Below are 22,968 nucleotides of genomic sequence, written 5' to 3'. Positions count from 1 at the left end.
GGGCTGCTATGGGAAGAGGCTGCTATGGGAAAAAGCTGCTATGGGGAGAGGCTGCAAAGGAGAGGGGCTGCTATGGGAAGAGGCTGCTATGGGAAGAGGCTGCTATGGGAAGAGGCTGCTATGGAGAGGGGCTGCAATGGAGAGGGGCTGCTATGGGGAGAGGCTGCTATGGAGAGGGGCTGCTATGGGGAGAGGCTGCTATGGAGAGGGGCTGCTATGGGGAGCAGCTGCTATGGGGAAAGACAGAGGAAGGTGGGTCTGCAACTCTGCAAAGCAAGCCCCTTCTTCAATAGCCTCAAGCCAAGGCCCTGGGGTAATGCACCCTCTCAGAGCCTTCCCTGGGGCTATGGGCAGAGGAAATGGCCCCAGGCCCAGCTCCTTCCTTCTCTTTCTCTCTGCATCTCCCTGAGATCCTGCTCCTGAGAAGGGCTAGGACCAACTATCCTGAATTTCCTAGTGACTGAGGGGAGGGCCAGGGTCAGCTGAGGAGGAGGAGGAGGAAGAGGAGGAGGAAGCGCAGTCAGACTTGTGCTAGAAATTATGACTGCCATCACCTCATTTTCTTTCCTCAATGTCCAGATTATTTCCATTTTCTTTCCTTTTTCTTTTTTTCTTAAAATGTTTTAAATCCATAAGCTATTTTAGTCTCACATTGACATCTGGGAATAGGACATACAGTCTAATTACAGTCTCGATTGTATTCCATGGCATATGAAGAGGAATCTACTTCTATTGTCTTTTAACATATTTTGTTCTTGGCTTCTGTCATTCACAAAACGGTTACTAATAGTTTTTGAGCAAGTGAACATCTCCAAAGTCATTACATCATGCTATGAGAATACAGTATGCAACAAAGCTGACTTTTTTTAACCAAGAATATTTTAAAACACATGCCATATATTTTTATAAAAGCTCTCTGTATTTTTAAAAACAATTTTATCTCCTAGTTTGAAAACTTGTCTTCAAAATTCTGTTAAATCATTCCCGATATAGAACAAAACTGTTTGATTTATTCTGCTGCTCAAATATTTAAATTATTTATCATTGCATTATTTGTCTAACATATTTTCATAATAGGGTACAGAGATTCTTCTCTCCATCTAATTATTTCAAGGAGTCAAAGAACCCAGACTCTGATCTTGGCTTATCTTTAATCTGCTGTATCACTTTGGCTCAAATTACTGTACATCTCTGGGCTTAGGTTCCTCTGATTTATAACATAGGGAGTTGAATAAAACAGTCTCAAAGTTGCCTTTTGACAATGCCATTCTTGGCTAGCTTACTGTGAGGCTCATATTTACCAGCAGGCACATCACCTCCCTCCCTTTCTGCTAGAAGATAATGCTTTCAACCAGATTTCACCTGATAATGAAGGGAAGGAAAACTCTATCACCCCCGTCCTTTGATGGAAAAGGAACCCTTCATTCTAACCCCTCAAACACATGCATGCCCAGACTATACCCACCCTAAACATGTATTTCTGACCTACAGCATGATGTCAGAGTGTGAACTTTGCGTTCATCAATCAAAATGTACCAATAAGCAAATTTGTATCTTAAGCATCCCAGCAAATATTTGATAAAAGAAATATTTTCTTTACTTAAGGGCAAAAATCAAAAGCCACAACCACCTATATCTCCCAAGCACTGCTGATGATGAGGCTAAGCCCCCAGAAGGATCAGATGGGTTACAGAGAAATGCAGGCTTCAGAGGGAATAAACGTAGAATCTTTAACTTCCATGGCTAGGCTGACAACACAGTGTCTCAGACGGATTTTATTCAAGTCACTTCCACAAAAGACCCAGATATAAGGCTAGGATCATGAGTTCTCAAGCATAAGGTATATTTTAGGGGCTGGGGATATTAAAAAAACATAATTTAAATCAATTTCTACTTATACCACACATTTCCTATGAAAATGGCCCAAGATCACAGGTTAAATGTATATATCAAAAAGCAAAGAAACAGATTTTTCCTGACCTAAAGAGTCGGAAAACGTAAAAGGCAAGATAACCTGTGAGATCCTTTCAGCACTGAGCTGCTGCAGGAGAAAGAAAACAAAAATCTGAAGGCATGCTAGGTATCGATCCCAGATTGGACTCAATCATACTGGACAAGTCTAACTAGGAATTCCAGCCCAAGTCCCTGCCTTCAGGCTCTCTGAGATTCCAGCACATTAGACCATTAGCTAAAGAGTGTTTTTAGCTTACTCCAGATCTGAAAAAAATTTAAGTGTTAGAATTTCAAGCACCAAGCTGGAAATCACATTTCAACTCTCTCTCTTCAACTTAATCTTCCACTGCAACTAGCTTTTTACCTGCGACATGAAGTAACTGATGGACTGACTGAGGCATGGGCTGAGATCAACCAGATGATACCCCTAGCCCATCACCAGCTGAAGAGAAATGGCATTTGGGGGAAACCAAAGAGGAGATAGCAGTGCCCAGAAGGGAAAGAGAAGTCGAAGGGGCCCTGGGAGAGGAAAGCAGGTTCCCCTGCCCTTGGAAAATGAAGGTAACAAAAATAAACACCAATCCCACACCGAATGCTTACTGACAACAGTTCCTAAATTACAATTTTCTCTCCCCTCTGAGTATTAAAATTCTATATGCAAGCCTAGTTTATAGTCCTTGTCTATAAAAACTTTCCCAAACCTATCTGTCCCACAAAATATGGTCCCATTCTCAGAACTCAAAATGATTCGTATTCTACTCATCTAACAACAATGTCCACACTGTCAGGCATCATCTCATTCTCGTGCTTACGACATCATGTTACTATGACACTATTATTTGGCTTTTTACATATGTTTACTTCAATTCCTAAATATAATTGACTTCCCATAGAGTGAAGTTCATCATTTTCTCTCTTCTCTTTAAGGCAGTAAATTGTACATGGTAGGTATTCAATATATGCTAGCTGATTACTTGATTAGGACAGGCAGGGAAGAAAGAAAGAATTGAGGAGACATTAACACAGGACCAAAGTTTCCCTCAGTAATGTGAAGGTAGACTTGGTGTGGATGAGAGAAAATTAAAATTCCATGCAAGCTAAGAACCAACAGTACCCAGGAGACAGCTGAGAATGTCTGTTGAATTGAAGAAAGGAGGTGAAGAAGAAAAGAATGGATGGAAGGAAAAAAAAACTAACGATGAAAGAAAATGAGGAAGAGAAGGATGGAAGGAGAGAAGAATGGAAGAGAGAAAAAGAGTAGAAGAAAGGATGGAAAGAAGAGGAGGGAGGAGGGAAAAGGGGGAAGGATGGAATGGAGAACAAGTCTTCTTACCCTTGTGCTTCTGGCTCTTCCATTTTTATACTTGTTCTCCTTCTATTTCCAAAATAGTTCCTGATGCCTCACAGCGCACTGCGTTCCAGACTCCTTGATGCACCTGCACGCAGCTGTGTAAACCACTTTCAATGTCAAGGTGGTGCTTCACTGGCCAGCACCCACCATCTCCTGAGAGTACAGTACCACTGATCCTCAGCCCCCAAAAAGCTGCATTTCGGCTCAGGGTGTGGAGCTCTGGAGGATGTCTGGGCAAAAGCCTGGGGTGCCACTGGCCCTCCACCAGGAGTTGCAGTGGGAGGTCTTCTCTTCTTATTAGTGCCAAGGCATCACATGACATGCTCAGTCCACCAGTTTCCTGGGCAGCCCATCAGGGAATCAGGGCTCAGAGGCTCCACAGGGTGGTGGCCAGGGGAGTGCCTTTGAGGACACTCACTGGCATGCAGCCATATCTGCCGCACTGCCAACTCCCTGAGGTGCTCCCCATCCTCTGCCCACCCCTGAGGACCCATATGCTCAACTCAGAGTATGCCCCAGACAACTCAGGAAGGTTGGATGCCCAGACCTTGGCAACTGAACAGCTCTTGTGGTAACTCTTAAAAAGACATCCCCAGCCCTGCTGTCCCCTTTGCTATGAATGTTAATATACATATTTTTTCAAAAGTTTGCCATGGAGAATGTGTCTATCGATGAGACAATGAAAGGATTCCTCATAGGAAAAGAAGATGTTCTATGCTTAAGGGAGGCCCATACACCCCTGGAACTGGATGCAGGCTGTGTGTATTTGATTTTTAGGTAAGAGAGTCCAAAAGGTACTGTGACCTAAACGAGATCTTAAAACTATCACCCCATTCCCTGAGGAGAAGCCAAGCAAGCAAGTCGCCAGGCGCTTACTAACCCGGGAAGAGTGATTGGTCAGTGGACCAAAGGCAACTGAGTTTCATGAAAATGCATTCTCTAGAATTAACTTATTTTGCTAAAACAACAACTAAATTTTGAAGTCGAGACTTTCTTTCCTTATTTCCGTCTGTCTGTGCCCACCAGCCCTGGAGCCTGTGTCTGCTGGGGAAGGTCATTTAAACTTGTGACACTTCATTAAGCACATTCTCACCACCACCGCGGCTCTCTAAATCAAAATAAACCAGTTCCAAACGGGCAGGCCTCGAGAATGCTCTCACGTCTGCCCACCCAAACTCGCTCGACAGGAATAAAATGAGCAGCTTGAGAAGAGGTTATGGTTTTAATATACCACATCATAGTCATGAAATTGAAAATATTGCTGAAAGAATAACCAGGGACGCATGTGAAATATTTAAGCCAGCCTCAATATAGCACTGCCGGGACATGAAGAGTGATTCTATTGCTACAGAATAAAATAAAGCCTAGAAAAATCAGACCGACGCACTTGAGCAAGCACTGAAACACGAAATAATGGGAAAATCTGCTTTATCACTTTATTTTTAAGAAGCCATTTGCAGACTCTGTAGCTGTTAATCACTGTTCACATATGGCACGGCTGTCACCTCTTTGAATCATGTTTTATCTTGAAAAGATTTTCCTTTATTACCTTTACTTTCCCATGTTCCTCAGGAGTTGTGAAACAAGAAAATAAGAGAAACTCTGAGGGTCTCAACGCCAGCATCCACATTTACAAGTAAGGCAAGCAGGAAAGTCTGTTAAAATTTTAAATTACAGCCCATGGTGTGGGAACAAATATTTTCATTTTCATTTATAAGCTGTAGGAAGGGTCCCAGGGCTTACAACAAGGAACTTCCACTCTAAGACTTTATCTTCATTGCACACGAAGTCCTCAAAGCCCTCTGGGATAAGTGGTAGAAGTACTCATAAAGCTGTTATTTTAGATCAAAAATGTAAATAACTTTGATTCAAAGTAGTAGGTACAGGGCTGCATTAATATGTCACATAATACATCTAAACGTGAATTTGACAAATAAAGATAAATGTATACATTATTGGGGCATACAAAGATATACATACACACACACACATATACCATACACATATACATCTATATATAAAGAAATAAGGAAAGATTTACAATCATATGATTTGCCCATTTGCTTTTAAAAACAGAATGATAAAGGCAGCTGATAGGAAACTCAGCCTTCGGGAAATTTGCTCTCACTTGACTCAGTGTGTTATATTAGCCAAACTTATGTTTTTGATTAGCAGATCAAAACAAAAGGCAAACCCTCTGCTTTTTTTTTTTTTTTTTTTTTGGCTAATGGTTTTCAAAACTTTGAGTAAGAATCAGTAGTTCTCAAAACAAAAAGCCTAGACAGGGACAAATGCTGTGCTGTCCTTCGACCAGGAGGACCAGAGTCTATGCACACCACGTCCGCCTGACCGTCTGCCTGTCTGTGCTCTCCGGTCCTACCACCTATGGCAGGGGTGACACTTCATTAAGCATATTCTCACCACCACCATCGCTCTCTAAATTAAAGTAAACCAGTTCCAGGTTGGAGCTTAAAGGTGCAAGAGTCAGAACACGGCACAAACCACATCACATGGGTGTCAGCCCCATCCTATTCCTCTCCTCTCCTCTTCCCAAATGGAAAAAATCATGGTTTGGGTCCCACACGTGGAAGCCAAGAGCTTGTGAGCAGCTTCCTCCCTCCTCAGCCCTGAATGCTCACAGCCTGCCTGTTCTCAGCTGTCCTTCCTGCCACAGTGAGTAAGTCACTTACCAGGGATGGGAGCCAGGCAGGGCTGCTCCGTCCAAACCCCAGCACTCTGGAGGCTGGAGTGCCTGAGAAGACTCTGGGTGCAGCCTGGGATTCTGATGTGGGGGCTGAAGCTGGGACTCCGCTCGCCTCTCAGCAGAGCCAGCCTGTCTCCCTCCCAAATGTCTGAATTAATAAATGATAACCCCATGGTCAAATCTGTAGAGCTGAGCAGATGGAAATCCCGACTGTCTCTTTAGGTAAGGGGGCAGTGAGAACTCCAGTTTCTACAGTGAGGCAGAGCATATGCTTTCAATTGGGAGTCAGCTACCCAGATCATACCACAAAGCTCAAGTCTTTCTCCCAGGGAGACAAGTCTCATATTTCTCCCCTGGGAGTAAAGGACAGTAAGAGCCAGGTGATCACCATCACCTGTCCCTTCCATCCACATCTCTCCACCTCTGGTAACAGGAATTTGGGAAACTAGTGGAAGTGTGATGTCCATGTATGACTTTGGTACTTGAGTGAAGGAACCTCGGGCACTCACAGTACATGACTCCAGGGTACTGTTAACCCTAGCCCTGCACATCTGCAACATCTGCACATCTGCCCAAGATTGTACCCCACATTTAAGAACAATGGCAAAAGCTGCTGCACTCAAACAATAAGCAATGTGTTTTCAACCCCATCTCCATAAACCAACGCAAAACAAGCATCCAGCATAAGTCTGATGTGCTCACCTCTTAAATCTTCTTGTTTCTGTCCAGATAAGACACTCGATAACACTGTGATAGCAGCTGGTCCTGCTTTTTATACCTGCCTAATAATTTCAGCTGATGCTAAGTGAATTTGACTGGTGGTGACTCAAGAGACTGTGACTGTCACTTTGGCACACTGGGACACAGAGGCACCAAGGGTGATTCCGTTTGCCCCACCTCCTCTTTTGTTAATATTATGCAGACTGACTGTGCAGGAAGGAACCTTAGAGAGGCCTTGATTTCATAAATGGACAAATGTAACCAACACCATAAATCATCCATCTAGAAGTATACAATCATTCACAATACTGATACGATCCTCACAATGAATAGCAACAAAGTTTTACCACATGGCTGTTTGGTCCATGGTCCATATTTCAGAACAATGTCTTCTTGGGTTTTTAAAACCTATGTAAGTTTCCCATCTGGAAATTTTTGTTATATTTGCCCATTTCCAGATGGGAAACTTACATAGGTTTCAAAATATAATAAAAATATGTCCCCACTGCAGAGGCTGGCAATCTTTTTTCTATCAAGAGCCAGAGAGTAGGCTTTGCAGGCCATACCATCTCTGTTGAAACTATTCATCCTTGCCACTGAAGTGTGAGAGAACCTATATGCAATACCAGGTGTGACTGAGTTCTTACACAACTTTACCTACAAAAAAGTCTGCTCGCTGAAATTGGCCCATGGGCTACAGTTGGCTGACCCCTACCCTGTTGGATCTCATTTGATAATGACCTTTGTAGGCTGCAGGGTTCAACTTTGCCTTAACCAGATCTTATTTTATTCCAGACCTCCTTCAGATTCATAGTAGCTAAAAATATATGGATAAAGAAAAAAATAGGGTGGCTCCTGTGGCTCAAAGAAGTAGGGTGCCAGCCCCATATGCCAGAGGTGGCAGGTTCAAACCCAGCCCCGGCCAAAAACTGGAAAAAAAAGAAAAGAAAAAAATCACAAAACCAGGAGCTTACAGATCGAACACAATAACCAAATATTGGAATTACTCATAAAACACTGGAAGGGAATGAGAATAATAAATGTAACTGTTTCTAATCATGTAAGCAAAGAGAGGCAGGAGTTTCTAAGTAACCAAACACTAAACCTCCCTAATTGAATATTATCCTTTCCCCCAGCTTAGGGAAGATGACATTCCCCTGGTAGTAGTCAGAGTCCCATCATTCGACTCCCATGGAAAATAACTCTCAACCATTTCTGCTGGAGGCATCAAGCCTGTTTCTGGGCTGTTCAGCTTGGTTGGCAAACCAAATACAGGGCAGACACATAGGCTCAGAGAGAGCAGGTCTGGTCTTCCCTGAGGCCATTTGCTCTGAGAGCAGAGGTGGGTGGGCAAGAAACAGGAGGACCCACCTATTTCCCCTGTTTGTGCCTGCTTTAGAGAAAAGGGGTTCTTAAAAGCAGCCCTGAAAATCTACGAAACCAACAAGGTTCATCACTGGAAGAGAGAATGTATATTGGTCACACGAGACCATTGGTCAGAGAATTCTGGGAAAGAAGCTCACAAAAAACAGCACAAGACACTTGGCTATAAGAGTTCCTAGGAAGAGGCCCTCCTGGCATGGAGCACAGACTCCTGGTTGATGGGACATAAAAAGGAGGTACAACTTGGTACAAGCACTCATGCTTGGATCTTCCTACAACTTCCTGGCTCCAGAAATGTGCTTTCTCTACACAAATTCTTGGTGAATTCCAGCTCCAATCAAAGGTGACAAACGATCATCTAACTTTGTCTCTTTTTCATTCATTTGTTTTAGTGATGGGTTGTGACATCAAACATCTGGATTAAAGTTTTCAATGTTGTTCAGTGTGACAGAAATCTGGTGTCAAAAGGACCAAACAGATGACTATCTGATTCCCTCTTTCCTCACTTCTTATCCAAAGATCTGCTACCTCAAAATAACTGCACTAATCTTACTGCAGCATCCCCCTTTGTTCACTGCTTCTATAAAATTAAAAGGAGATTTGAATTATTGATCACCCGTTGAGAACGACACTGAGTTATGTCAGCTCTGATTCGGTTGACTCGACGTAGTAAAACTTAACGACACCATAAAGCATTCAGAGCCAGAGCATCAGATTGTCTGAACAACCACGGACCATTACACACCAAAGGAAAATATCTACTAGAATGTCTCATTTCCATTAGATAACACATAAAAATGATGGGAAAGGGCAGTATTTCAGACATTAACCCACGATTAAACACGACTCTGCCGCCAACATTCCAGGAAAGCCTCAAGCACCCGAGTCCAATCATTCATCTACTTCTCCGCTATAATAAAGCAACAGAAGTGGCCCCTCCAGGGCTTCCTGGGGCTTCCCCTGCGGAGCCATGTACTCAAATGCGATGCTCCTCACTAACTTTCATGAACTGTTGTTTTTCAAAAAGCTCTCCGCTAAGAAAGAGATCTTTCAATGCATGATAAAACCACCACACTTTGGTCTACAATTGACACTTTAAACTTGGCTTTTCCAATTTATATATATGTAGATATTTATACTTATATAAATATAAATTCCTATTTATATATATATAAATGTGTGTATGTAGATATGTATAATATATCAAAATAAATCAGAGTTTAGAGTCTAGAGAGAATGTTACTATTTGCAGCATAGCAGTTCTAACGGGTGAATTTGTTTTAAATTCCAGTACAGTAAATACAGTAGATTCAATACACATGAATAAAGCTCCTTGGGGTCTTCAACAATTTCTTACAGTATAAAGGATCCCTGAGACCAAAAGTTTGAGCACTTTGTTTTAGGGTAAGAATTATACATTTTGGAGTAAGATGATTTTTAAGTTTTAAGTTCTGTCTCCTCTCTCACTTGCTATGTAACCTTAGCCAAGCTACTTAACCTCTCTGGTCTTCCACTGTCTTTGGAACTTACTGAATTTGCTTAATCATGTCCTCCTCCCTGAAATATACCTAGAAGGTCCAGATTTGGTCTATCTTGTTCATTCCATATTCCCCAAGTCTAGTACAACACATTGCATGATACATGATAGGGACTCAGCAATAATCATGACTGATTGACAGGGTGGGTGTGAGGATCAAAAAGGACAATATGCGGAAGTGAGGGGTAAGGTACCTGGCACATGGCAAAGTCACAGGTGCCCAGTAATGCCAAATCCCTCTCTTTACCACTTATTCTGTTCTCAGTTGTACTACACAGGAGAGAAAATGCATGACTTATCTAAGTAAAAATTTAAGGTATTGGTTCTCAAAGTGTTATCTCCAAACTAACAGCATCAGCATCACATGGGAACTTTCTAGAAATCATTCCTATCCTAGACCCACTTATTAATACAGTAGAATCTCTGTAAGTTGACCTCCCCAGAGACAGTAACAAACTGGTCAACATAAGGAACTAGGCCAAGCCAATTATACTGACAAGTACCCGTGGTGCATGTCTAGTCTGTAAAATTAGGTCAACTTGAGGAGGTGGTTGGTATAGGGAGGTGGTCAACTATGGAGGTGCTGCTGCATTTACAAACTGCAAAGGTGGGGCCCAATTGTTCTGGGTTTTAACAAACCCTCAGAGGATTCTGCTTTGTGCTCAAGTTTGAGAACCACGTCTTGCAGACATGCATTCTCAGAAAAGAATATTTTATACTTGTAAGATTTTGGACTTTCATATCAGAGAGAGTGCCCAAATTGTTGCTATTTCTGGCCATCTAGAAATTTTTTTGGACAAAGATAGGAGATACATAAAGGCAAATGCAATAAATGTCTGCTTCTGGCCTAGCAGAAAGAAATGATTGATTTTGTATTTTTAACAAATGAGAAAGGGTACAGAGCAGATTTTGAGTTGAGTTAAACACTTTCTTGGTCTGGGTGCAGGATATTGCTAAGGGAAGGAGCAGGCACATAGAAGACAGAGGGATTATCCCACATACCAAAAGGGTCTAGGTTCTCTGGAGTCTTATCAAGACAAGCCACACAGCTGCTACTCAGAAGAACTTGTAACTTCCAGGGGAGAGAGGACATCCACACACACCCATGTAACAGGGCAGACGATGCAGACACTAGAACAGAGCTAGACTGTAAGAAAAACTAACTTCAACTTGGAGGGTCTGAGCCTAAAAAACAAAGATCATATGAAGCCTGGATTTGAGAACAGTGCCCTAGTCTTGGAATTGGAGTGGGGCAACTTAGTTTGGGCTCTCCTTCCTTCCCGGTTGCCGACTAAATTATTTATAAAATGGGACTAATCATACCTAACTCACAGAATATGGGCTTTTAGTGATTGTATATGTATTTATGTTTACACATAGTATAATTCAATTTTATTTTTTTCTGTGTGATAAATATGCATCATCTGAAATATGTTAAAATGTCTTCTAAAAAGTACCGTATCCCCCTTTAAATCTTCCTAGAAAGAACAGAGAACAAAAGTGGGAAAGTAAGAAAAACCAACCCTTCGTATATACATCTACGATAGCTCAGGTCCTCTTCTACTTACATAGTTTCATCCTCATTTTTACAAATGAGGAAATAGGGCACAGAGAGGTTTAGTAATGTGACCAAAGCCAAACAGCCACTGAGTGGCAGAGCCAAGTCTATTTACTTTCAAAGCTTAAGCCCTAATCAGAATAAAACTGAACCAACATTTGCCTTTCTCAAACTGCATTGCAACCCAGTGATTTCCTGGCATATTTCCTGGATAATAGCAAGCAAGAAAGAAACTGCCTAGTTCATTCAATCAACCAAAATTTTCTGAGCAATTACTAGGTACTGTTTTGGTTTCAGTTGTGAAGAAGAGAGAGATAGTCCTCCCCTCATGAAGCACACAGTGGAGAGGAGAGATGGGGGAAGTCCAGAGAAGAACACAGGTCCAGGTCTCCAGAAGCCTCTATCCTTGCCATATACAGCTCGACTGCTGACCTCACCTAGAAAATGGAAGGGAGTGTGCCCGATTTTATAGGACTGCCCAGCTCTCACATTCTCTGATTCCATAAGAAGCGTTTACTTTCCCGTCCCTTTAAAATTAAATCAGGCCAGTAGATCTGATGAGCATTATTAGCTGTCCCCCAAATAAATTGTTTCCAGCTTTTTCCTTCCATTATTACTTTCCTCCAATATGATTTACAATCAAGTCTAGACTTTAAGCAAAAGAAGTCAGACCATGGCTTCTCAGCAGCTCTGCAGTCTACCCGGCCACATAACATTAACAGAGATGATCCAAGGTACCCGTCCCCGGTTTCACAGCTATACAATCTCAGTGCAAACCTCCTTTACTTTTCCATTTTGTCACTGGAATTGTTGTCTCTAAATTACCTGCTGAATCATCTGTTTCAAAGATAACAAAGACAGGTCTCCTACTTATCAGATATCCTATAATTCCAGGATCTACTAACAAATTAAAAACTTTGGGGGCCATTTTAACGATAATGATAAGGTATTGCTTTTGGCCATTCTATTGCCCTTACTATGTTTCACTTGATTTGATATTTTAATACACCTTTCAATACTTTAAAAACAGAATTATTATTTAGTTTGTTTCATACCCATCATTTAGTGGTAAGGGTTCTTGGTGGGGGTTATTATATTTCTATTACATTTCCTTCAAAATCATTTTCCTCTTTAAATGGAGAAAGTCATTTATTTAGGCATTTATTTATTATGATATTAATAAAATTAATATATACAGGGGAGAGGTCCAAGTTGATTTAAAAATCTTTATTAGCACTGTTACAAAAAATATAAACTGAAGTGCCTGCTGAAAGACATGCCGCCCGCCTCTTCCTTCCTCAGAATTACCTTCCTTCAACATGGTTCCTTAAAATACTAGAAGATGAAAAAATACCTGAGTGTAGCAGGACTTGTCAAGGACCCCTTTCTAGGTTCTTCCAGACCAAGCACATGGTTCCTTCATCTCTCTCCTCACCCCACCGTGGCTTTGAAGGTTTTTTCTCACCACCTCTCTGCCCCTCAAGTCTTCAAGGAGAAGAACTTTACACTTATCCCCAGTGTGCCTAGCATAGCTTTTTGGCATCAATAATGTGACCAATTATTGTTCAGCAGATGGGTAAATGAGAGCCTTCTGTTGAGGGAAAGGAGTGAGGAGACAGGAAAGAGGCCCAGGAAAGGAGTAAGTGCTGGGACAACTACCCAGAGAACGGGACAGGAACGAGCACTGTTAAAATGCCAGACACTTTTAAACACTACACGTTCACAATCATTATTAGCTCCATTTTTCAGATGCTAACACTCACTCAGGTAAAGTGATCTACCCAAGGCCTACCGCTTGAAAACTGTACGCCCAAGATTCAAACGGGGTATTTCTGGATACAGAGTTCTTTCAAACCAGGTATTTCTGGATACAGAGTTCTTTCAAACCAGGTATTTCTGGATACAGAGTTCTTTCAAACCAGGTATTTCTGGATACAGAGTTCTTCGACAGGAGACTCCGTGTAAGGAAACAAAGGGCGATCAGACTCCGAGCAGGCCTTCAGGCGGAGTTCTGGCTGCCCAGGCACTGAGCAAACTAATTAGGCACTAGAACGTTTTATCCCCTCGCTGCAGCAAAGCAATCTGGGCTAGAGGGTCACATGTCTGGGAAACCCGATACCCCATACCTGGGCAATCTCCGGGGTTCCTCCGCCCCGTCCCTTAGCGGAGAAGCCCGGCTCGCGGTCCCCGGAGGTGGGCTCCGCCGGTGCGCCGGCGCCCTCTAGCGGCTGTCCATACTAAGGCCTCGTCTCTAGCCAGTCTTTTCCAGACTCACCCTTGCTCTTGCCTGGCCTTGGACCCCTGCCGCCCTAATTTTGTTCCTCCTCCCTCAGACAAATTTCCCTATAATAGCTGGAGATCTCTTGGATAAGGAAGGAGTCCTTTCAGTCAAAAATACCTTAAACCTGAGAAGGTCTGTAGGGTTATTGTATTTCCCCCCCTGGTGTTTCCAAGGAAAATTTTTTCTAGTTTTCTAAGTAATAAGGAAAATGAAGTTAGAAGTATTATATTCTGAGCCAGAGATGTAAAAGCAATGTTTAAGAAAGTTTGTTCTTTTTAAACGGAGCTTTAATTTAAAACAGAATAAAGGATTCCCTTGTGTGTTCTGAGAACTGTAAACATTCATAAACTCTCTGTTTATTAACTTGGTTGTGACATTTAAAATGGAAAGCTAAAACTATGCATGAGCAATTCTTCACAGAACATGCACATTACCAGAGATGGCTGCAGACAATGACTTTGTACAAATTTAATCACATCTATTGGGTAAATATTGCACTGGCTCCAAGAGAGACCAACGTACTAAGTCCCAAGCCTGCTCCTCTGAACATTTCAATGGAGGTGGAAGACGCCTCCCCAATCATCCCCAATTCATACTAATAAAGATTATTGGTACACATGGCACCAGAGGTTGGTGCCACTACAGTTATTATCCCCAGGGAACTTGAGTCTCTTTATGATGGGAATGATCAAGAGGGTCATTGAATGAGTTTCCTGATTTTAAGCAAAGCATCCCCCTGAGCTTTAGCTTTTACACCTGTCAAATTAAACAGTTAGAATCAGTATATTATCCTCAAGCTCTCTTCCAGTTCCAAGAGTCACACATTCAAAATGATAAAGTTACTGTTCAGTTTAGAGATGAGCCCATCACACAGCAGCTTAAATGGGCTCCCCCCACCTTGTGGAGTGTACTAAAGCCATAGGTCTGACATAAACCTTCTCCCAAAAGGCATCCTTATCACTTTTTTCTTTTCAAGACTTGCCTTGAGGCCGTCAATATTTACTGAGATAAAAAGCTAGTGGTTCTCAAGAGGCTTTCCAAAACACAGCAGACAAATAAAAGACTTCCCAGGACATGCCAGTGTAGGGGAAAATATATACTATACACGTAGTATCACATATATTTTCTAGCTCATAGAGCAGACATAAAGCTCTCATATAACTGAGATTTCTAGCATAAAAAAAAATTTGTAAGTATATGTAGGCACTACTATTAAGGAATCATAAGTTTTAGCAGATATTTACTGATCCAGCTTAATGCTAATTTAAACTGGTCTACTTCAAATAGGATAGAAAGATAGTGCATCTTACCTGACCCATTTATTCAGCTTAACTTTGTATTTACCAGCACCTTCACATAAATACCTTACCCAAAGAGGGGATTTGTGACCCCGAACTAAATTCATAACATGCTTCTCTGAAAAGAAAAAAATTATAAGAGGTTGGGGAATGTGCTAAGAAGAATTTAAATCTGCAATTTGTTCTTTACCATCTACATTCAATCAGGAGAAAGACAACTCTGTTCTTATATGCTGGGAGGTCAGTTTTCAGGCATTGAAGAATGGTCTTGAACCATGTGGCATTTTATTTTGAGTGTATTTAAAATTTTCTGTCCTGATATTTTGTAACTCCAATGTACTGGCTACTGTTGCCAAGGAAATATGACTTTGGTTATTGCATGAATTCATGGGAATTTTTGTTTATTTTGTTTTAAAATATTAACAAGATATAAATGGAGAGATCAAATATAGAAAACAAATGTATACCTTTTCTTCTTAAGGACACATGGAATATGGATCTTGTCACATCTCTGCTTAAAAAATGTGAAGACTCATGAAGTGATTTTTCCCAACTAGTAGAAAGACTTGAATTTAATCAGCCAGGTTGTTACCATCAGAGTCCTCTTTCATTCTTTGTTCTGGATTTAGACCCCTCTGAAATTGTGGGGCACTAATTACACACAACATCGACTACTGACTTCCTCTAAATGTCAAAATCCTTTATTTGTGTGGATAAAAGTGACTGCGATGGTCCACAGTGTTACATTTTAGGGCGTTTTCAAAGTGAAAACAGAAGAAAGGGTGCAAATGTTGTCAATGCATCCATTTGAGTTCCAAAAGCTTCAAATTCAGATGAGAATAAAGATTCCGCCATGAACACATTTTGATCCTCTGTGATTATTTCTTACACAATGTTTTCAGTCATAACAATAGACTCAAATCCCACCTGATAATGAAAATGCTCTTTTGTCTATTTTTCAGAAAACTATATAAAACTTCTCTGTAAACAGATAATACTCTTGCTTCCTACTAACTGAAATGAGTTATTTTTAACCAGAAACCTATATGCACATCAAGAATTACTTTGGAACAAGCATCTTTTAATTAAAGCCTCTGAAAGCAGAGTCCCCACAAGACAAACCAATAATATAAACAAAATGCCTTGTTGCTATTAGGGACCTGGAGATAAACAGAAAATCTTTGAAAGTCTTTTTACAATTAAGGAAAAAAAAAAACCTCACAAACTTAGAGGAACTATTTTTAAAGAAACCTTTATAAATTCTACTAAAGTGATTGTCTAATGCTGGGAAACTCACTGTACCTCATCTATGTCTCAGTCAAGTATGTTGGGCCTGTGTCTGGAAGAATAAAAATGAGGCTGGCCACTCACAGGGAAGACAGAAGTTAGATGGCCACAGGAGTTTTCATATAATAACACGTAAGTAGACCCTTGGTTTCATTACAGACAAGCTTTTGTTACCCAATCATTCAAAACATCCACTCCTGCCATGGGCCAGTGTATCTTTTTATGTAACACACACAGAAAATCACCTCGTTCAGATATGATTTGAGTTTGATCTTACAAAACCATCAGAATCTTCCCATCAGAGATAAATGAGAAAATCTTGGCCTTTGTTGGTGTACGTTATTAACACGGGTGTCCTAGCTGTATTTTCCAACCCTCTCTCTATTTTTATCCATCTTTTTACATGTAAGAACCTTTGACCTTACTCAGAGCTCAGAGCTCTGATCTACTAGGGTGACTTTGTCCATCTCTCTTTAAAAATGGGCAGGCAAATAAAATGAATTCGACCTAGAAGCAGCTGCTCAGTAAGCGAAATGAAAATATCAGAAGTTACCTAATCACAGAGCCATGCTGAGCTCAGTCTTATCTTCTGGTTAATAGAAAGAAGTGAGACCTTCCTAAACTTGAAGGGTATCAAATAAAATAAAGATGTTGCTTGCCCCTGGATTTTGGAAGGATATGCTGAAATTTTTAACGGTGCATACTAACTACAAAACATTGGCATAAATTCAAAACACCTATGTTCTAGGAAAGTTTGGGGGGTTTTATTTTGTTTTGGCTTTTAGTTTGTTTTAATATACTGCAAAGAATAAAACACAAATGCCTTTGAGAACAGAAATTGTTTAAAAGTGAGAAGAATGGGAAGAAAAATAATACTTTTAAAAATTGTTTTTAATGAAATTATGACTTTGAAGAATAATACTTTTTTGAAGTTAAAATCGTTCTGGTTTTGCTTTTGCTTTTTTAATAAGAACAAGGGTTAGCCTCTTCCGTTTAAGAACATGTTGGAGTACCCTGGACAGCTCAAAAGCGCTGTTCAGGAAACGGAAACCCAAGAGAGCCAAGAAAAATCAGAATAGTGCTTTTTTAAATCCCTGGCAAAGCAGCAAGAGGATGAACAGTTGGTTTTACACAGTTTGGCTGGCAGAGTGTAAAGGTGCTGAGACATCTCTTCCCAAAGGCACCGAGATCCTACGAAAATGGGGAGGGGCAGGTAGTGCTCTCGTATTTCTCCCGCAAAGTTTTCCCAGGGCACTGAGAGTGCCCCCTGCCCCAGCCCACCCCCTCTGCTCATCTTTCCTCTCTCCAGCTACCAAACCAATGCGTTAAGCCCTTCATAAGTTTGTACCCCAGGCATCATCTCTGCAGTTTGTGACTTTTCCTGGAGCCTAGCAAGTTCTGGGACTGGAGGCCAGTCCTGGAAGGCCACTCGGGGGCGTGGTCAAATCTGGAGGGGAGAATGGGAACTGGCGCCTTAAAGCCCATCATCTACTTGGAGAGAAGGTGTATCCATCAGGATCAGCCCGCCCCCCACCGAAGGGTAATCAGCACTCACTTGACTTGGCATGGACCGGCGCCTAATTGCCTCCCTTTGATTCAGTCCTAACAACCCTTGCGCATCTGTGATCTTTTTAATCAGCTGTGGCTTGGCTTCAGTGATCCCTTCAGTCCTGCCCCACCCCACCCCCCTTTCCCTCTGGCTACTTTAGTTAACAGAGGAAGCAGCACTGAAGGATTGAACTGAATCAAAGCACCTGCAAGCCTATTGATTAGTCTTAGGCCAGAGAGCGCTGGATGCAACTAGATATTGCTGGAACCTCCTGGTAAGGGGGGTGGGGGAGAAGGTTGAGAGGTTGAATCCAGCCACAGATAAGCCACTGGATATCACTACAATGTCCCACAGCTTTCTCACTGTCAGAGAGGAAGCTGCAACTTCAGCTGGACTCTTCCCCGCTCCCTCTCCCCATTCCCAACAATAATCCCTTCCCCCGTTCAGGGCTTCCCTGACCCGCCCCTCACCCGTGCGCTGTAGTCCCCCCCCCCCCACGGTCTTCCTCCCCACTCCATTCGCCCCATCCCACCTGGCCCCATCCATCCACTGGATGTCAGAAGACAGAAGTATGGGATGAAAGTTCCTTTAAATTAAAGACAAGGCTTGCAGCTGCCTCTTAAAACAACAGCAGCAATGATAAACAGACAAATTTAAGCGAAAGCCCGTGCATCTCAAAAGTTGGTCTTGCTACGCAGCAGCCCAGACAGACTTTGCGATCATAGCGCGTCGAGAACACAGGAGCACAGAGTTGGCTTTTACTTACCTGGGTGTGCCAAGCTCCAAGAGTAGAGAGAGAATTCAGCCCGGGACGAGGTCTGTCCCGCCCCTCGGATGCAAAATCCGCCTCTGGAGTGAAGGTGGCTTGTGTTGTAGTTGTGTAGTGGTGTAAGGGGGTGGGGGTCGGACTGCCCTCCCCCTCGTCTTCTGAGGCCAGTTTAGCAACAGCGGACGCAAGAGATGCTGAGAGGAGAGTTTGGTCTCTCCGGAAACCCTGACTCCATTCTTGGCGATGGGGGTGGGGGAAGAGGGTGAAATGCTGGAGATGGCAGGTCGGCTGTCAGTTAACTCAAAGAGTAAAGAGAAGGGTACTGGAGAAAGGGGGAGGAAGTGTAGAGGAGAGGGAGGAAGGAAATGAGGAAGGAGAGAAGACAAGGGGACAAGAGCGGGTGGCGGGGAGACGGCAGCTTCTCACAGAGAGATTTCCACCTTCTGACGAAACCATGCGCCCAGCAACCCGGCAAGATACTAGTTCAGAAACCTCCGCACGAGCGCCCCCTGGGGGGTTCCGGCGGATACGAGCATCGTCCGGGAACGCGGGCCACGGCCCCGCCCTGGACTTGGCCGGGGCGCTCTCCGCGGTCCTGCCGCGCCGACACTCGGGGCTGCTTCTCAGCTTTGTTACTCACGCTGGGCTCCTGGGGACGCGTGTTTAGTTCTCCAAGCGCTTGGACCTCACCTCCACCCAGAGTAAAGTAGTTAGTATCGAGGGAGGAGGAGTGGGAGTTTTTTGGGGGTTTTTTGCACACATTCAAGGAAACTTCTTAGAGGAATTCTCAATTGTCCCCCCAAATGGTGAAAGCATTGCTCAGTTCTGTATCCTCAGTGTCTACAACAGTGACAACAGAAGCCTGCCAATTTTTGGGGGGGGTAAACAAATGTATAAGTGAATTAATGCACAAAGAGTCTTTTTTTAAAATCTTATAATGCCTTCCTTAATATGTCCACCTCCCAAATAAGATAAAGAAATGCTTAGGGAGCACCTATCTTTAAAAATTGATACAAGCACGCTGTTTTGTGTAAGGTAACCACAGCCACATGTTATAAAGCACTTTCAAAAGATCAAATGGCTTTCCTATTGCAAACGTATTCCAATTCAGACAAATGAACAAAGAAGACACATACCGTATATGGTTTCTGACTGTTTCTGCTATCATAAACTATCATAAACTTGACAATTAAGTTATCTCAGCACATAATTATTGTCAGACTCACGTACTGGGCTTCAGAATACGTGAAGTGCATGAAAGCCTTTTTCTGATGCTGGGATAGCACAGACTGGGTGTTACAATCTAATAGGAAGGGTTATCAGTCAAAAGCTTTTTCATCACTGTAGAGTTCCCAATTTTGAAGGCCAAAATAGGAGAAATAATAGGATAAGAAGCCCCATTAATAGTTCTGTAAAAGCCACTAGGAAGATCGTTGAGAAGCAGAGAAACAATCTTTAGAAAGAAGAATCTAGTTGCTTCTCAAGCCCTTCTGATATGGGGTAACACTAAACACCAATCCTGTACAGGATCGGAGGGAGCTTGTCTGTATACCGAAATTCCCACATAAATCCTTGGATTTGCTTTTATTGGAAAAAACCGAGGTCATGTGGTTATGCACAAGCCAATCCTTGTGGCCTTGGGATATGGAATTACATGAATAAGCCAGTCTTCCCAGAGTATCTGGGAGCATACAACATTCTCCTACAGAACTCCTGGAGCCAGGATGAAGCCCCACCTGATAAAACACTGAAAATGAGACCAAGGGTGGTTCTCCAGAGGATATGTGAGGTCCTCCTATCAGGACAGAGGGGATGGATTCAGGCAAGGGAAAACCCGTACATGTTTACTAAATATGAAAATATTAAGTAAAAAATATCCCTTCCCGGTTTTAAAAAGTAGCCTCAGAGACAAATTTAAAGTTTAAATTGGATTGAGCTTACAAAGATGAAGTGGGGGGTGGGGAGGAGGGGGTGGGAAAAAACTCTTTATGTATTTCCCTGCATGTTGATTGTGTTCTCTAAAATTTAAGTTTCATGCAAGTAAATTATATTCTTGTTGTATTGTTTTGTTCATGATTATAATCCCAATGCCTAAAAAGGTATCTGGCAGCAGGCAGTCAGCAAACATTTGTTAAACTAATAATAATTTAAATAACTTAGGGATCATGTATCATAAGCCTCTTATTCTATAGGTGATAGAAAAGGAAGATGTCCTAAGCATTTGCTATTTTCAGACAATCTATTAGGTACTCTATTTACCATCTCATTTAATTTTTACAACAACCTGCCCAAGTAAATTTTATTATATCTACAAAAACTCTGAGGTTTGGGGTGGTTGCAATGATCAGAGCGGGCGATACGTGGGAGAATAAGGAGTGTTAATTGAAGCAGGCTCTGAAGGGGAAAGTAAGAATGGATTAATACACCACAGAGCTTAGAGCAGGAGTTAGAGTAGACGCCAGGGGGGCGGGGGGGCAGTACGGTTATCGTTGGCCCTCCATGTTAAAAACACAGACACATAAACTAAACACAATGCTACAACTTGTGACAAATATGGTTTCCTCTGCCAGCAGGCTTCAACTCCCTAATTAGAAACAAACAGTTGCCTGCACGCCAGTACGCAGAGCACATGTGCGTTTTATGCCAGAAACTTGAATTTTTTTTTTCTCAAAGCATGACACTGCAGGTAAATCCAAAGAGAAGCTCTTTGCAGGGCACATAAAACAGAATTTACTCATGCCCTTCATATGAAATCAACAGCTCATCTGTACAAATGGAGATTTTAACAAGCCCATAAATCATGTTTTCAATCATGCCCACCAGTCAGAGTTCCCTCAACAATTATAACATCAAAATGTCCTTGCCTGTACCACTTACCTCCTCCCCACTCTCCTTTTCACGGATTCTGAGCTGCTGGGTTCTACAGTCATGGTCAAAATTACCTAAAGGCAAGCCACAGAGACACGGTGGGACTGGTGTTCCCAAGCCGCAAAGGAAGCTCCAACTCTGGGTAGATTCACTCACTCGCCGAGTCTCTGTTTGATAACATAAGGGGAGGCATCCGTTCGTTGTCTTATGCCAATATGAAAGGCATCTCACCCATCACTGTGACAAGTGAAATGCTGGAATGGAGCCAGGGAACAAATGGAAAGAGATGTGATTCTTACCAATGCAGTTGATACCATTTTTTTAAGGGTAGCAGATGATGAAGGGGAAAAATAGGCAGAGAGTCAGTGCCCTGCATCAAAAACCTTGGATCCTTCCCTGAATGAGTCAGGCTGAGCATTTTGTTTTGAAATTGAATTTCTGTTTTCCTTTTTTTTTTTTTTTCTTTCAAGCTGTAGGGTGGATACATATTCAACTAGTCAAGGGGACTGCTGCAAATAACAGGATTTATTTTTGAGAATGTGGATCAAATAAGAACCTTGACTGTCACCCCAGGATTATTTATATCTCAAACATTTTGTTCTTTTTTTCTCTTTGAGGTGCTTATGAGAATTGACTGATATGTCTTCCTCTGGAGTTTCTGTATATGCCTGAGGTTGGTTGTGTTACTGGAAAGCATAGAGGACTACTCTAAGAAAATGCTTCTAGAATGTTGAGAGTCAATGGAGAATGAATGTTGGAGTCAATGTTCCAAGCTGATGAGGGATTACATCTTTCACTGTCATTCATTTATAGGGAAACCCTGTATGACCTGTGGTTGCCTCTAACACGAAGCAACTAGCTATGCTATGAAAAGACACCTTATACTTTTGTCTACCAATAGGTGGCATCAAAATCTCTCTAGCTTTTCTTTCTTAAATTTAAAAAATATTTAAATCTGAATATTTAAAAAACATAGGCCCAGGGCATTTTCTTTCTGAGATTTTACCTTTTATTATGGGTGATTTATAAAGACCATTCAACACTATACTACTTCAGAGCATATAATCCTATTTATCTATTAATAAGGCCTCTCAGTCATCCTTCTGAGTCTCAGTTTCCTCATTGCAAAAACAAGGTACTTGAATTCAACTCCAGCTCCAAGATTCTGCTTTTAAGCTACTTAATATCTTACCAGACACACCATTCCTCATGCCTGTGATAAACCCATTAGGACTCCATTCCTCTGGGCTTAAGGAAATGAGCCTGCAGCTATCCCTCTGTTGCAGAGACTGCTCTTTGCCCAACCTATATTTACATTGGTTTTTCCTTACTAAGAAAGCCACAATTCTGTAGGAGGTAGGAGTGTGCTCAGCTCCAAACCTACATTTTCCAGCCCTTCTTGTAGATGAGGTCATCATGTGACTAAGGTATAGCTTTGCACAGTTCAATATGGTAGCCACAAGATAGATACACCTATCTAAATTTAAATGTACTAAAATTAGATGAAATTAAAAGTTCATTTTCTTTATTCCATTAGGCACATTTTACATGCTGCTTAGTCCTAAGTGTATAGTGGCTAACATCTCAGATAGTTCAGATAAGGAATATTTCCATCATTGTAGAAAGTTCTGTTGTGTAGCTCTGATCTAGCCATTGAGATGTCAGTGGAAGTTACAGGAACGTTTCCCTGAGAGTTTTCAAAAGGAAGGA

At 41.9% G+C, this 22,968-nt stretch overlaps 1 protein-coding gene across 2 annotated transcripts in view; it reads right to left on the bottom strand.

The window, feature by feature from the left end:
• CPNE4 (copine 4) overlaps positions 1-21,519 on the bottom strand; it is a 467,500-nt gene extending 445,981 nt beyond the window's left edge. The window contains exons 1-2 of one of the 2 annotated variants that reach the window (XM_003781701.2): positions 21,268-21,425; positions 18,388-19,252 (exon numbers count right to left, since the gene is read on the bottom strand). Coding sequence is in view for 1 of the 2 variants with exons in the window: in XM_012804939.1 (XP_012660393.1) it covers positions 21,268-21,320 (53 nt within the window). In the remaining variant the exon portion in view is untranslated. Of the gene's footprint in view, positions 1-18,387; positions 19,253-21,267 lie in introns of both variants that reach the window. The other variant, XM_012804939.1, reaches the window with a different exon arrangement.
• Positions 21,520-22,968: the final 1,449 nt, after the last annotated feature.

The sequence above is a fragment of the Otolemur garnettii genome, unplaced genomic scaffold, assembly GCF_000181295.1.
Source record: "Otolemur garnettii isolate 467f Iridium unplaced genomic scaffold, OtoGar3 scaffold00002, whole genome shotgun sequence".
Taxonomy (NCBI): Eukaryota; Metazoa; Chordata; class Mammalia; order Primates; family Galagidae; genus Otolemur; species Otolemur garnettii.
This window is presented reverse-complemented; position numbering and strand designations above follow the sequence as displayed.